The sequence below is a fragment of the Petaurus breviceps genome, unplaced genomic scaffold (assembly GCF_028583685.1).
Source record: "Petaurus breviceps papuanus isolate PSGF00001 unplaced genomic scaffold, PetGlider_PUasm1.0 90895, whole genome shotgun sequence".
In the NCBI taxonomy this organism is placed as follows: Eukaryota; Metazoa; Chordata; class Mammalia; order Diprotodontia; family Petauridae; genus Petaurus; species Petaurus breviceps.
The window spans coordinates 32,774,577-32,787,795 of record NW_027187372.1 but is presented as its reverse complement, the minus strand read 5'-3'; the positions used below and the strand labels follow the sequence as shown (position 1 = coordinate 32,787,795).

Genomic DNA, 13,219 nt, shown 5'->3' with positions numbered 1-13,219 from the left:
CATTTATAGCCTGGATCCCTAGAATCCCGTCCCCACCCTAGCTCTGGCTGTGGCCCCAAGGGGCTGGAGAAATAGGGCAGATCCCACTTTCTGCTCTGGGTTGTGAGGTTTTTCTGGAGGAGGGGTGAGGCCAGGATTGGAGCACTGATTGGCTGCTGACCAGATGGACTCACTTAAGAGTGAGGGGAAGAGGTTCCCAGCTCCTCCCTGCCTCCACATTGGGTCAAATGCAGATTTCTGCCACTAATCACCAAGCAATCCTGGTGCCAGAGGGTCAGGATAGTTAAGAGAATGGGTACGGCCACAGTGGGGATAGGCTTTAGATGTGAACTGCTGGGACCCTAAATGCCATTGGGTACCATCAGCATGCCCAAGATATAAGCCAGAAAAAAGAAAAGAAAAATGGCAACAGATGGGTAGAGGGAGAGGGAAAAAAGGAAAGAAAAAATAATATTAGCTAGGCTTTATATAGCACTTCAAGGCTTACAAAGCTCTGTACATTTGAGTTTCTTGACATCCCTGGGAGGTAGGTGCTATTATCCTCAATTTATAGAAACTGAGGCTGAGAGCAGTTAAGGGCCTTGCCCAGGCTCACAGCTACTAAGTATCTGAGTAGGATTTGAACTCAGGTCTTCAGGCCTCCAAGTCCTATGCTCTATCCATGGTGCTATCTGGAAGGGGATGGACAGAGAGAGGTACAAAGAAAAAGAAATGAGTGAGATGTTGCCAGAGACTGCACTGATCTATACTCCTTTGAAAGGAAAAGAGTCAGTGTCTAAATCAGAAGCAGTGACGCATGTCCTTCTCTCACATCCCCAGGGGCCTTCATCCAAGACCCCCTGAAGGGGAGCAGCTCCTGGAAGACACTCACTGACTGAGGAAGGCGAAGAGGTATCTCATGATGACCAGCGTTGTCTGGGGCAGGACAAGGAGGACTTTCCGGATGTGCAGAGCTCTTTCCTGAAGGTTGTCCATACCTGAAAGGAGAATACAATGAGTTCTCTTTCTCCCACAACAGAAAACCCAAAGGTCATCAGTTGGTTTCCCCCCTACTACTTGCAGGTGTAGCAAATTCAGCACCCCAGGTATGGCAAAGTCAACCCCAGGGATCTGATGAAAGCCCCTGCTCTGCTTGATGAGGACAGACAGCTGTGGCATGCCCACAGAGACAGTCTGGGCACTCAGGCCCAGGAGGTGGCTTATGCAATACTACCTTGACAGAAGAGTCAGAGAACAGAAAATCTGGCCCAGAGGTCAGAAGTCAAAGCAGTCTGTGTCTGGATTTGTCCCCCTCTGGGTTTCACATTAGGTGGCTGTTCAAAGCCCTGGCCTGGGGAGTGAAGATTTCCTGCAGGAACAAGCTATTTAGTCTGACGTTTACAGACAGGTAAGTCAGGAAAAAGTCAGACCTTTAGGGCAAGACTAAGTGGCCAGACTTAGTCTTAGCCAAGACTAGACTCCCCAGGGCAAAGGAAGAGCAGCCAGGCAAGGCAAAAGCTCCTGACACGAAGACCGTCTGTCCTGGGAACAAGAAGAGGCAGCAGCAGCTACCACGGGGCTGGCCTTCAATGTGTGCACTTGAATCAAACTTAGAAACTCAAGGGTATGAGGAGAAACCTCAGGTGCTTTGGGAAGAAGTTATCTTCCAAAGCCTTGCCACTTCTGCCCCCAGGAGCCATTCATCATTCAGACAGAACTCTCAGAAACCTCAGCAATAATGACCCAATCCATTTAACCCCAGGCTGCTGTGGAAGGCCAATGCCACCTGCTACAGATGCTGGTGATGACTGAGCCCAGTGCTCCTGGGCTGGATGAAATAGTGAATGATGCGTAGCCTAAATAGCCCACACAGAGGAGGCATTTAACAGGGGCAACATGGTAGGGAGGGAAGAGCACTGAATTTGGGACCCCGGGACTTTGGTTCACATCCTGTCTCTGCTTGTTCTATGTGACCCTGAGCAAGTCACTTAACTTCTCTGAGCCTCAAAGTCCCCATCTGGAGAGTGAGAGGGTTGGTGACCTTCTAAGTCTCTTCCAGCCCCAAATCTAGGATCTTATTCCTTTCTGTTGAACTAAAATTCAATTCAGAATTGGCATTACTTCTGTGGTCTATACCAGAGATGTCAAAATCACTACCAGCAAACTTTGTCCTCAAGAACCAGATTACAATGTAATTGGGAAATATTTAATAAAAATAAACACAAGTGCAATCCAACATAAGTAATGTTAATGTTCGCATTTGTCTAGGTTTAATTTCTAGGTTTTCTAGCCAATCTGCAGCTCACAGGGTCCTATTATCTGGGCTTGACAACCCTGCTGTGTCTCTCTTTCGGGTTTCTGTTGCCATTTCTACATATACAGAAGGCCTGTGATGTACCTGATGAAGTACCTACATGAGAAGGTACCATGTTTACAGACCTAACTGATACCGTCATGTCATTTTTAGACAGACAGGCTGAAAAAAGTGGAAAAGTCTGGGCTTTTCCTTTCTCTGTGTCATGGAAGGTACAGATGCTATTTTTAAAGCCCCAACTGATTGAAGATGATTACCTTGTATGGGAATATACAAAAAACATTTGGCAAAAAGACAATGAAGGCAAGTATAACAATAAAGTTCAAGACTGAGGCGGAGTCAAGGAAAAAAAAAAGGTCAGAATTCCTGAACTCCAGTTCTTGGCCCACAGTTTAAGAGCTAGAAGGGACATCAGCAGTGATTGGGTCTAACATCATTTCACAGATGAGGAGACTCAAGGGCCAGAGAGATCAAGATCTGCCCAAGGTCAGGAGGCTAGGTGGTGCAGTGAATAGAGCACCAGCCCTGGAGTCAGGAGGACCTGGGTTCGGATCCGGCCTCAGCACTTAAAACAAAAAAAATTAGCTGTGTGACCTTGGGCAAGTCAATTAACCCCAAATGCCCTCCAAAAAGCAAAAAAAAAAAAAAAAAAAAAAAAGATCTGCTCAAGGTCACACAGGTGGAACAGCACAGAGAAAAGGTCATTGGCCTCTACATCCAGTACCCTTTCCCTTGTTCATCCTCTCCTAGACTCTCAGTGAACACAAAAGATTGGCTACCCTCTCTTGCCCCCAGATGTAGCAGTGACAATGAAGAGAGAGGGGAAAACACAGCCTGAAGGAGAAAAGAGAATCCTGTTGGGGGTCTGACCTGTGGTAAAAGACTCAAGGAGAGATGATGCCAGTTGTGCCTGGTGACTTGGTCTGACAGTACATTACTTACTGACACAGGACATCAGGTCATGGAAGATATCCTTGGGGAAGAGGGGGTGCTCCAGCCCACGGAAGTAAAGCTTCAGGACACCTGCTATGGAATCCATGTCGTGGTCATTCTGGTCTCCGGCCAGTGGGTCCTCTCCTGGGGACAACAAAGGTGAAGCAAAGACAAATGTGGTATAAAAGGTGGGGTGAGAAGCTCCTCTAAGAAAGCTGCCTCTGAGAGGGGTGGGGTAGGAGGCTTTAAAGACCCCTCTCCTCCACTTAGGGCATACTCAGAGCAGAGTTTCCCAAGAGTCAGTAAAGAAAGCAAGGGAGTTTCCTGTAGGAATCTATTCAAAGATGTAAGATATGGGGTCATCCATTTCTGCCACTAGGCACACAGCCATCTGCCTAGCATGAAGGTCATGGGTGGATACAAAATGGGCATCAGGTGAAGACAGACCATTCTGCCTCAGAGGACCAGAGGCCAGAGAGGGAGAGTTCATCCATAGCAGCTTTTGTGGTGCCAATCTGGCACAGGGGTAGACCTCTGTGGGGCGGAGAATAGGAGAGGCAGTGACACCGTCAGCACCTGCCACTCTTAGGGGGTCACAGAGCCAGTCTGGGGATCAAGGCCCCAGGGGATCAAGAAGATAGGGAGGGATCAGCTCACACTCCTCACCGCTTAGAACAAAGGACACCTACTTAGAGGAGAACAATTGTCCCAGAGTTCCCTATGGAAAATTTCACATCAGAAGTAATTAGATTTAATGATAGGACCAACCTCAAATTGAAACTATATATATCCATTACAGTGACGGAAATTACCAAAGCTTGCCCATTACCTTAACAGCCCACAAGATAATAAATGGGCTACAAGGAACGGGCACATTATCCTTGATATTAACTGCTGCCAAGGGTTCCAAATGAAGCCATAAATGCCCACATATCCCAGCTAACTTCTTGGGTTTCAGTAGATCATCCACTATGGAGGACTGAGATGAATGGGACTGAGGAAGTAAGACAGAACTGGGATGAGCCCTGGATCCCTGCCTGCCCATGACAGAGGACCAGGCCTTGAAAAATGCCAACTCTCCTAACTGAGGAGTGGAGAAAGCTGGGTCTTCCTGGTGTTCTACTCCATGGGCACCCCCTAGGGGGTCAACATCTCAATGGCAAACAGATAGCTCTTTCTTAGCTGCAAGGTCTTTTCCTCACCTCTCTCAAAAGCGTTTTTGATGTCATTCACCTCCACTTGGGATCCAGACACCCGGAATATGCCTTCATGCTGTAGCCCTGGAAAGACACGGGAAGGGGAGTGATCAGGAAAAGGACGAAGCTGGGTGACAGACATGACTCCCAAGCACAGCACAATGCCTCTCCTGGAGCCAGGAGGCATTCTGGCCAGGAGGAGACCTGGTCTCGGTTCTCTCAAGAATCTGAAACATGTCAGACAATCAAAGAACTGAAACGAGGAAGGTCAGGTGAATAAAATGTATTGTTCTAAGTCAGAGATTGGACTCAGTCTGCCTCTGAACCTCAGAGACACCGGCAAGTGCTTTGTCAGAACCCTACTGAGAAGCATCACAAGTCTACTGTGAGGCAGACAGGGTCCATGGATGGAGTCAGGAGGAGCTGACTTCAAATCCAATCAGAGACATCACCCGTGCGGGCTCATGCCAAGGCACTTCCCTTTTCCAGGGAGAGGGCTGTATTTCATGGCCTCTGAAGTTCCTTCTAGCTCTAAAGCCATGACCCTCTTTTCTCTTGCCTTGGAGTTTGCATCTGTAAAGTGGCAGAGGTGGTTTCTGACTTATCACTGAGAGATGGGTAGACAGTTAGAGAGGAATCAGTAGTAGAAGCATGATTTTTTTTTAAAAAAATTTCATTTATAGGTATTTGAGGTTGTTGTTGGGGGAGCTCATGGAATTTCCCGCTTCTATGCCTCCATCTTGGCTCTGCCCCCCTTAAATTTTCATTAACATTTTTTAATAGTATTTCATCCCCCCCATTATATGTAAAGACGTGTTTTTTTATTTTTAAAGCAACAGTTTTGTGTTTGACTGAAACAACGCTCTGCATTTCTGCTACTCACTTTGACCTGTATGACCTTGGCTGAGTGCCTTCATGCCTCTGGGTTTCAGCACCCTTTATTTATTAAATGTGGGGGCTAGACAAATGATCTCTAAAGAACTTTCCAGGTCTAGTTTATAAGCCTATGATTCTACACTTGTAAAGCCCCTTATGTAAGGTTCAGGGAGACAACTGCTATATTAATATTGTGTCATTACTAGTAGCATAATTAACTGGGCAACATATGCAACATCCAAAAAATGGACAGACATGTTAATGTGACTGTACCTGTCTTATGACCTAGGGCTGAAACTCTAACTAGTCTAATAACAATGCACTTAGCTAGTGCATAAGGTTTACAAAGTGCTTTCCTCACCACAACCCTCTGGTGGCAGGCAGGAATTAAAAGTGTTATCTCTATTTTGTTGATGAGGATATGTACCTTAGAGACCTTAAAAGACCAGCCCAGGGGCCCTACAACTAGCAAACTCTTCACAACCTGGCCCCTCCCTACATTTTCGGCCTCCTCACACCTTACTGCTCTCTATGAGCCAGCTAAGCTGGCCAGTGCACTTCTCCTCAAACCCGACACTCTCCCTCTTCCAGCCTTCGCACTGGCTGTCCTCCTAGGCCTCCTTCCCTTTGCTTCTTAGCTTCCTCCAAGACTCAGCTCAAATCCCTTCTTTTGGGGGAGGCCTTTTCTGGATGCCCCGGATGCTCATGCCCTCCCCCTTTCAGATGACCTTTCTCTCTTCTGTGCACAGCATGTTATTTCCATTAGAATGTATGCTCCAGAAGGCAGGGTCTGCCTTTGGTATCTCTAGCCCCTAGTGTGCTAGGCAGAATGTCTGGAACACAGCAGGCACTTAATAAATGCTTGTTGAAAAACAGACTCACTGACCGACAAGCCAAGATTTATACCCAGCTTTCTCCTGGGTCTAAGCTTGGTATCCTTTCAATTACATTATGCCATCTGCTTATAGTATGATAGCAGTAAACTCACATCTATTTAATACTGTGCAGTATATAAAATGGTTTCCTCACAACAACCTGGTGAGGAAGGGAGTATAAATACTATTATTCTCCTCTTATAGACAAGGAAACTGAAAGTGATACAGTTGGAGGGTTTTTCACAGTTTTTCACATTTAGTGGATGGCCAAGACAGGTCTTCTGCTGCCGGCTTCAGGGCTCAGGCCACTAGAGGGCCCTGCATCACATACAGATGTGGCATGAAAAACGTAGGTGAAGATCCCCTCTTGCCGTCCCCAGGTTATGGCACAGAGCCAGCTCTAGGATGGCTGTGTCTGTCAGACTTTCTGCTAAGAGAATGGGAACAAATCTGTCAGTCTGAATACAAATGGCACTGTGTACCTGGGTACTTGAACAAAAATCCAGGAAACAGACTGCTGGAGAGCCATCCTGGTTTGGTCCATCAGCCATAAGGGACTTCACCTGGTCTCTCTGGCAGTCAGCAAGCAAAGTAGATGGAGCTGGGTCTGGAGTCAGGAAGTCTGGCCCCAGACACTTACTAGCTGTGTGATCCCAGGCAAGTCATTTAATCTGTCTGCCTCAGTTTCCTCAACTGTAAAGTGGGAATAATAACAATACCTATCTTCAAGAGTTGTTGTAAGGATCAAATGAGGTGATTTTTGTAAAATGTGATTTCAGCACAGTGCTTGGGAACATAGTAGGTAGTTAATAAATGTTTATTTCCTTCCCTTTCCTCCTCCTTTCTCTCACTGCTCACTCACCAAGCATACAGTATCACAGACTTGGCCTTCTTTCAAAGCCTGCGATCTTCACAAAACCCTGACAACCCAAAGGATGCTAAATTGTTTCATGAGGAAAAGGACATAGAGTAACCACAGCCTTCGCCCACAACCAAAGGAATCGCCCCTCTGGGGGTTTGAGGCAGCAGGTGCTTTATCAACCCAGTTTCCAGTGGTGCATAACACAGTCCCCGTCTGGAATCCTGAATCCAATTGAAACAATAAGAGTGAGTAAGCAGGCAGAATCTAATTACCTGACTTCTAATAGGACTTAAGTTGTCTACGCCTCTATGGGAATCTGCAAAATATTCCCCACAGAACACGAGGCAACATTAAAACACCATTAGAATTGATGTAATAGGGCTGTATTAGTTACCAATAGGAGGAAACAGTCAGATAATGTTGTTCAAACAAAGAATGTAAACAGCAGGTGCTCTGACAGAAACAGCCTGATATTGAGTGACTTAAAACACACACACACACACAAAGAAATAAACTATATACACTATAATATATGTAATATGTATATTATATTTTATATATACTATATGTTATATTTTAGATATACTATACTATGTAATATGTATATATTTTATGTATACTAACACTATATATGTGTATATTTTCTATATGCTATAAGTATATTTTAAATATGCTATGCTATATATGTGTTATGTTTTATATGTTATATGTAATATGTTCATTATATTTTATATATACTATAATCTATGTATAATATATGCATATAAATATCATATACTCTGTAATATAAAGAAATGTCATTTCTGAGACCAGACAACACCCTATGTTCTCCTGGTGGGTCACACAAGTCATCTAAATCCCTGGAAGATTTCTATCTCTAGACAGATAGCTAGAGTAGAGTAGCAGAGGCAATCAGCCCTGGCTCATGTGTCTAGGGGCTAGTGTAAATCAGGAGAAGAATGAAAGGAAATCAGGCAATAGATCTTTTGTGGGGCTGGTCTCCATGAGAATCCCTATGTATCTCATGCATGTCTGCTATGGGCAAGGTCCTGTGTGTTCTTGCTATGATGATGATGGTTGGGATGATGAAATCAGTAACAAGAATAAATAAATGGTTGTCCTCTGCAAAATTAAGGAAAACCAGATGGGTTTTCCATTATAATGAGGATAAATTTCCCCAAACTTCCTGTTTTTTCCCTCCTTCGTGCACATTTAATTTAAAAAATGGAAACTGATCAAACTTGCAGGAGCAACGCCGAGTAGCTTGCCAGGCAGTCTGGCAACGACATGCCCCCCTTTACAGCCTGTACCAGCTGTAGCTCGTTTTCTCTCTTCTTTTGGAAAAGAGAGTCATTCACTTATTATGGTTATTGGAATTTTCCTCACCATCACCATGAGGGTCGGGACACAAGATCCTATCTGGAGCAAACATATTCAAAGTGCCTAGGCAGACACAGATTTCTGTGACAACAAAATGTACAGCTAACAGCTGCCTTCATTAGGCCTGATCCTGGCTGAGTAGTTTTGCTGCCCTGAGATATTCTAGACATCCTCAAGACCAGCTTCAGTCTTGTTCCTCCACGGAGCCTTGGAGACCACTCTATTCCCCATATTGTCTCTCATCTAAGCTCCTGCTACACCTAATGTCTCTACCATTTATTTGGCCATTAACCATAGCTTGTGAGGTTCTGCGCATTATTGTACTGAATTAATACATCTTATATTACTTCAGAACTTTTTCAAAAGATTGTGTCTCATACATCTATGTCCCTCACAAAGTCCTGTCATTCTGCCTTGCCACAGAACAAATACTTGATAAATACACCTACTGTATAAAGAAGAGAACAAATATTTGTTTTCTTTTAAAAAAATCAATGCTATCTTACACCATGAAAACTGACAAAGATGATAAAAAAATGGAAATAGTTGTTATTGTTGAAGTCATGGAAAGACTAATTGTGAATTAGTCCAAGCATTCTGGATGTAAATTGGAATTATTTAAGGAAAATAACTACCCTTTGACCTCACAAGTCAAAGATAGAAACAAAGGTTCAATATATAACAAAATATTTGTGGTAACACTTTGGTGATAACAAAGAACTGGATACAAAGTGGGTGCCTATCAGTTGTGGAATGGCTTAAAAGCTATGGCACAGAAATATTATGGAATATTATTGCGAAAAATAAGAACTCACAAACGTGGGGAATTCCAAGGAGTATATGAACTGCTGCAGAGGAAATTCAGTAGAGCCCAAAGAAGAATAGACACAATAGTTAAAATGATAAAAATGAACATATTACCAAAAAAAAAAAAAGTTAAACTCCGATAAATCAATGACAGTCACTGGACTATTAAAAGAGAACGTTAAATACGCTGTCAGATTTTGTCAATACATTCTGTGTTTTTGCTCAATCGTTACTCTTTGTCATCAGGGAAGGTTCAGTTGGGGTGGGGATGAAGGGCTATTGTTTTTCCTTCTAACCCCTAGAACAACTGTAATATAAAGACAAAATGTAAAAACGAAATGTATTTTTAAAAAAGAATCAATGCTGATTTAAAACAGGACATGTCAAAGGCATCTTGAGATATCCACATTTCATAATGAACATAGGGAAAAAAAAGATTATGGGGGGGTAGGTGTTTTGTTTGGGGGTTTTATGTTTTTTTTTATGTTAAGGCTATCTAAAATATAATTTTACTTCGGGAGCAAGAATTAAGAGAGGACAAAAGCTTGTAGTCTGTCCAGAAGTTTAACAACTATATATAAAGAATAAGAAAAAAATTTGGAAGCAATGGATATGGTAAGCAACAAATAATACCATAAAATGAAACTGATCATATTTTATAGGAAATGATTAGCTGCTAATGAGACCATCAACTTGTTGGAACAAAGATCCAAATCAAGGGCAATTAGAAGAAAGAATAAAAATGAGAAGATGTGACATGCATATGTGAGGCAAATTCAACCTGACTTGTTTAAACAGGTTGGAAAAGTGGAAAATGGACAAAAGAAAAGACATCAGTATCCAGTTTCCTATGCAAGTTTAACCACTGATTGATTACCACCACAAAAATAATTAAGTTAATCATTAAATCACTACCACACCCAAAAAAGAAAGAATGAAAGAAAAGAAAACTCTAGAAAACTAACTGCCAATAGGATCTTCTTCATCACACAAAAGAAATAGCATAAAGGTTTCAATCAGGGATGACAAAACACATTTCCCTCCTCTTTGGGGAGAAATGGGGGACGATGGATGCAGACTTACATGTGCTGTCATATAGTTACTGTGTTGGTTGGCTTTTCCTAACTTTTTTCTTTGTCCTAAGGTGATATGCAGCAGCCAAGGGCATCAAGACTTCAGATACAAACTCACTTGTAAAATCTCACAGAGAATGAGAGCAGAAAATTGTGAAAAGTGTCACATAAAATGGTGAAAAGCAGTGGAAGGAATAACATTTACAGAAAGTTTAGCAAAAGATCTAGTTGAATAAGATAACCCCACAGGCATTTAAGGACAAAAACCAAAGGACGATGGTCAAAAACAGGCAAACATCTGTATATATTCCTGTTATGAACTCTCCTCTTGATTTCTGATAGTGGAGTCCCGGCATGTTCACTAGACTCTACAGAAGAGGGGACAATTTTGAGGGTCCTGAGAGATCAGTTCTCAAGATATAGAAGAGAGGGTGCTAAATGCTTGGGGGAAAAAAACGGATGTTATTACTAGTGTCAAAAGCGGACCAACAAAATATCAGTAACTACCAGCCCATATGCCTACTTTCCTATGTGTGTAAATTCTCTCTAAGAATGATCTACACTTGCAGTGAAGGCATCCCTGATGAAGAAAAGATAAGGAATCAGGGAGGCTTTTGTAAATAGTATCTCCTTATATATCATACTATTTTTTTACAGTCATACATTTGGCTGAAAGGTGAAGAGAATATAAGAGCCCACTATACTATAGCTTGTTGACTTACTGTTATTATTAAAAACAAAATAAAACAAAAACCAACATTGGATTTGCTAGAGCTATATGTCATATTGAAGGCTCTCCTCCAACAAGGCAGCACTCTCACACAAGTCAGAGCCATACATGATTTTGAAAGATGTTACACAATGGAGATAATGACAATCCTCTAGTAACATCAAGTTAGGCATAAAATAAAAAGATATAAAAAAAAAAGGTTCTTTGGGGAGGCTAGGTGGCGCAGTGAGTAAAGCGCCAGCCCTGGAGTCAGGAGGACCCGAGTTTGGTTCCGGCCTCAGACAATTAACACCCACACACACACAAAAAAACTAGCCGTGTAACCTTGGGCAAGTTACTTAACCCCCATTGCCCTCCAAAAGGCAAAAAAAATAAAAAAATAAAGAGATGTATTCTTGGTAAAGTTGTTTGCCAAAGTCCTTGAGGATATACATCACAGCCCAAACTGAAGAGGAATTCCTTATACATGATCTTAAATAAGATTCAAAATTTTATTTAGTAAAAGATTATGAAAAAGCACGACATTAAATAATGAAAGGCAGTGAAGGAAAATTAGTTTGGCCTAACTATCCATACAGGAAAACAACAAAAACAAAAATAGGAAAGATGCATATTGTACAAACAATGATTTGGTTGCATGCAACAACCCTGAAAACTGGTGCATCAGGGCATACATCTTGTACAGACACAACCCCAGCTTCCGAGTCCCACAGATCTGTTGGTGGATTTCAGGGGGACTGGGGAAATTGTATGGGAAAAACTTTATCTTTATTTGAATATATTAATTTCCTTTATAATCCTAGATATTTAAAAACATGATTCTGAGAAGCGGTCCATAGGCTTTACCAGACTATGGCCAAAAGGGTCCAAGTGGAAAGGAACCCAAAGGGCTGGATTTACTGTGGGTGACTTTCCAATGCTTTTAATGAGCCTAAGCTGCTCCACTATCTATCTATCTATCTATCTATCTATCTATCTATCTATCTATCTATCTATCTATCTATCTATCTATCTATCTATCTATCTATCTATCTATCTATCTATATCTATTTATCTATCTATAAATAGATAGATAGATGGATGGATGGATAGATAGGTAGAGATAGAGATATATTCCTCTGGTGATCCAGATGACTGTGAATCACAGACTAACAATCTCTGAAAAATTTAAACTAAAGGTTATCATAGAATAAGAGAGAGATACACAATGGGCAGGAACATACTACAATACATTTCCAATCAAGAATTCCACAAGAATAGTAATCTAAGAGGCATAATCAGAGATGATTAAACACACTGCCCTTGTCTCATTGAGGACTGCTGGTGGCGGGGACTGGAGCTGTGGACTTATTATATATGCCGTCAGATGCAGCTGCTGCGTTGTTTGGTTTCATTTAGCTGTTTTTTTTCTATGTTGCAAAGGGGGTGGGGGAGGTGGGCATATTGGGAAATGACAGTCATGTTTTTAAAAAAGGGCAAAAATAAAAGCTAAAAAAAATGGAGAGATTTATCACTGTAAAAGGAGTTGTTTGGCTAGTCGTGTATCCAGATGAGATGGGTAAGTGATGGAGAGCCTGCATGCTTAACTGGCATATACACCACGTGGACAGATCCTGGAGACTGAGTATGGTGCTGCAGGTCTGCATAAGAGCCAATACTGTCTAGATTAAAAAAAAGAATGGCATTTTCCAACTGGAGGTCAGTGAACTTGGCTCTGATTTCTGGCAAAAGCCTAGAACATATTAAGGAACAGTTAATGAACACCTAGAAAAGAATGTCAAGATCACAATCTGAAGCAAGAAGAGGCCTTGTGAGACTAACTTTATTTCATTCTGTGGCTGGGCTAAATGACCATCTTCAGGGCATGCTATATTCCTCAATAGGTATAGTCCATATAGATTTTACTATTGTCTCTCATGCTGTGGACAAGATGGAGAGATGTGAATTACCATACAATTAGATTGCTTCGAAACTGGTTGGAAGGCTGGACTCTAAGAGTAATCATTATTGGTTCTATATCAGCTTGGAAGGAGGTCTCCAGGAAAGCGTTCTAGTGGTCTGTGCTTTGCCCTGGGCTATTTAATGTTCTGATATGGATAAAGGCGTAGGTGGTATTGCTATTAGAGTTGTGCTTGATGGATTAGATTTCAAAATTAGAAATGGCACAGAATTGGGAGGAAGAGCTAACCAGTGG

General features: G+C 42.2%; 1 protein-coding gene across 10 annotated transcripts in view; it reads right to left on the bottom strand.

The window, feature by feature from the left end:
- Window positions 1-13,219, bottom strand: part of SRGAP2 (SLIT-ROBO Rho GTPase activating protein 2) — a 259,458-nt gene that overhangs the window by 22,968 nt on the left and 223,271 nt on the right. For all 10 annotated transcript variants that reach the window (XM_069074711.1, XM_069074709.1, XM_069074706.1 and 7 more), the window contains exons 15-17: window positions 4,429-4,506; window positions 3,236-3,370; window positions 872-977 (exon numbers count right to left, since the gene is read on the bottom strand). In XM_069074711.1, coding sequence (XP_068930812.1) covers window positions 872-977; window positions 3,236-3,370; window positions 4,429-4,506 — 319 coding nt within the window. The remainder of the gene's footprint in view (window positions 1-871; window positions 978-3,235; window positions 3,371-4,428; window positions 4,507-13,219) is intronic.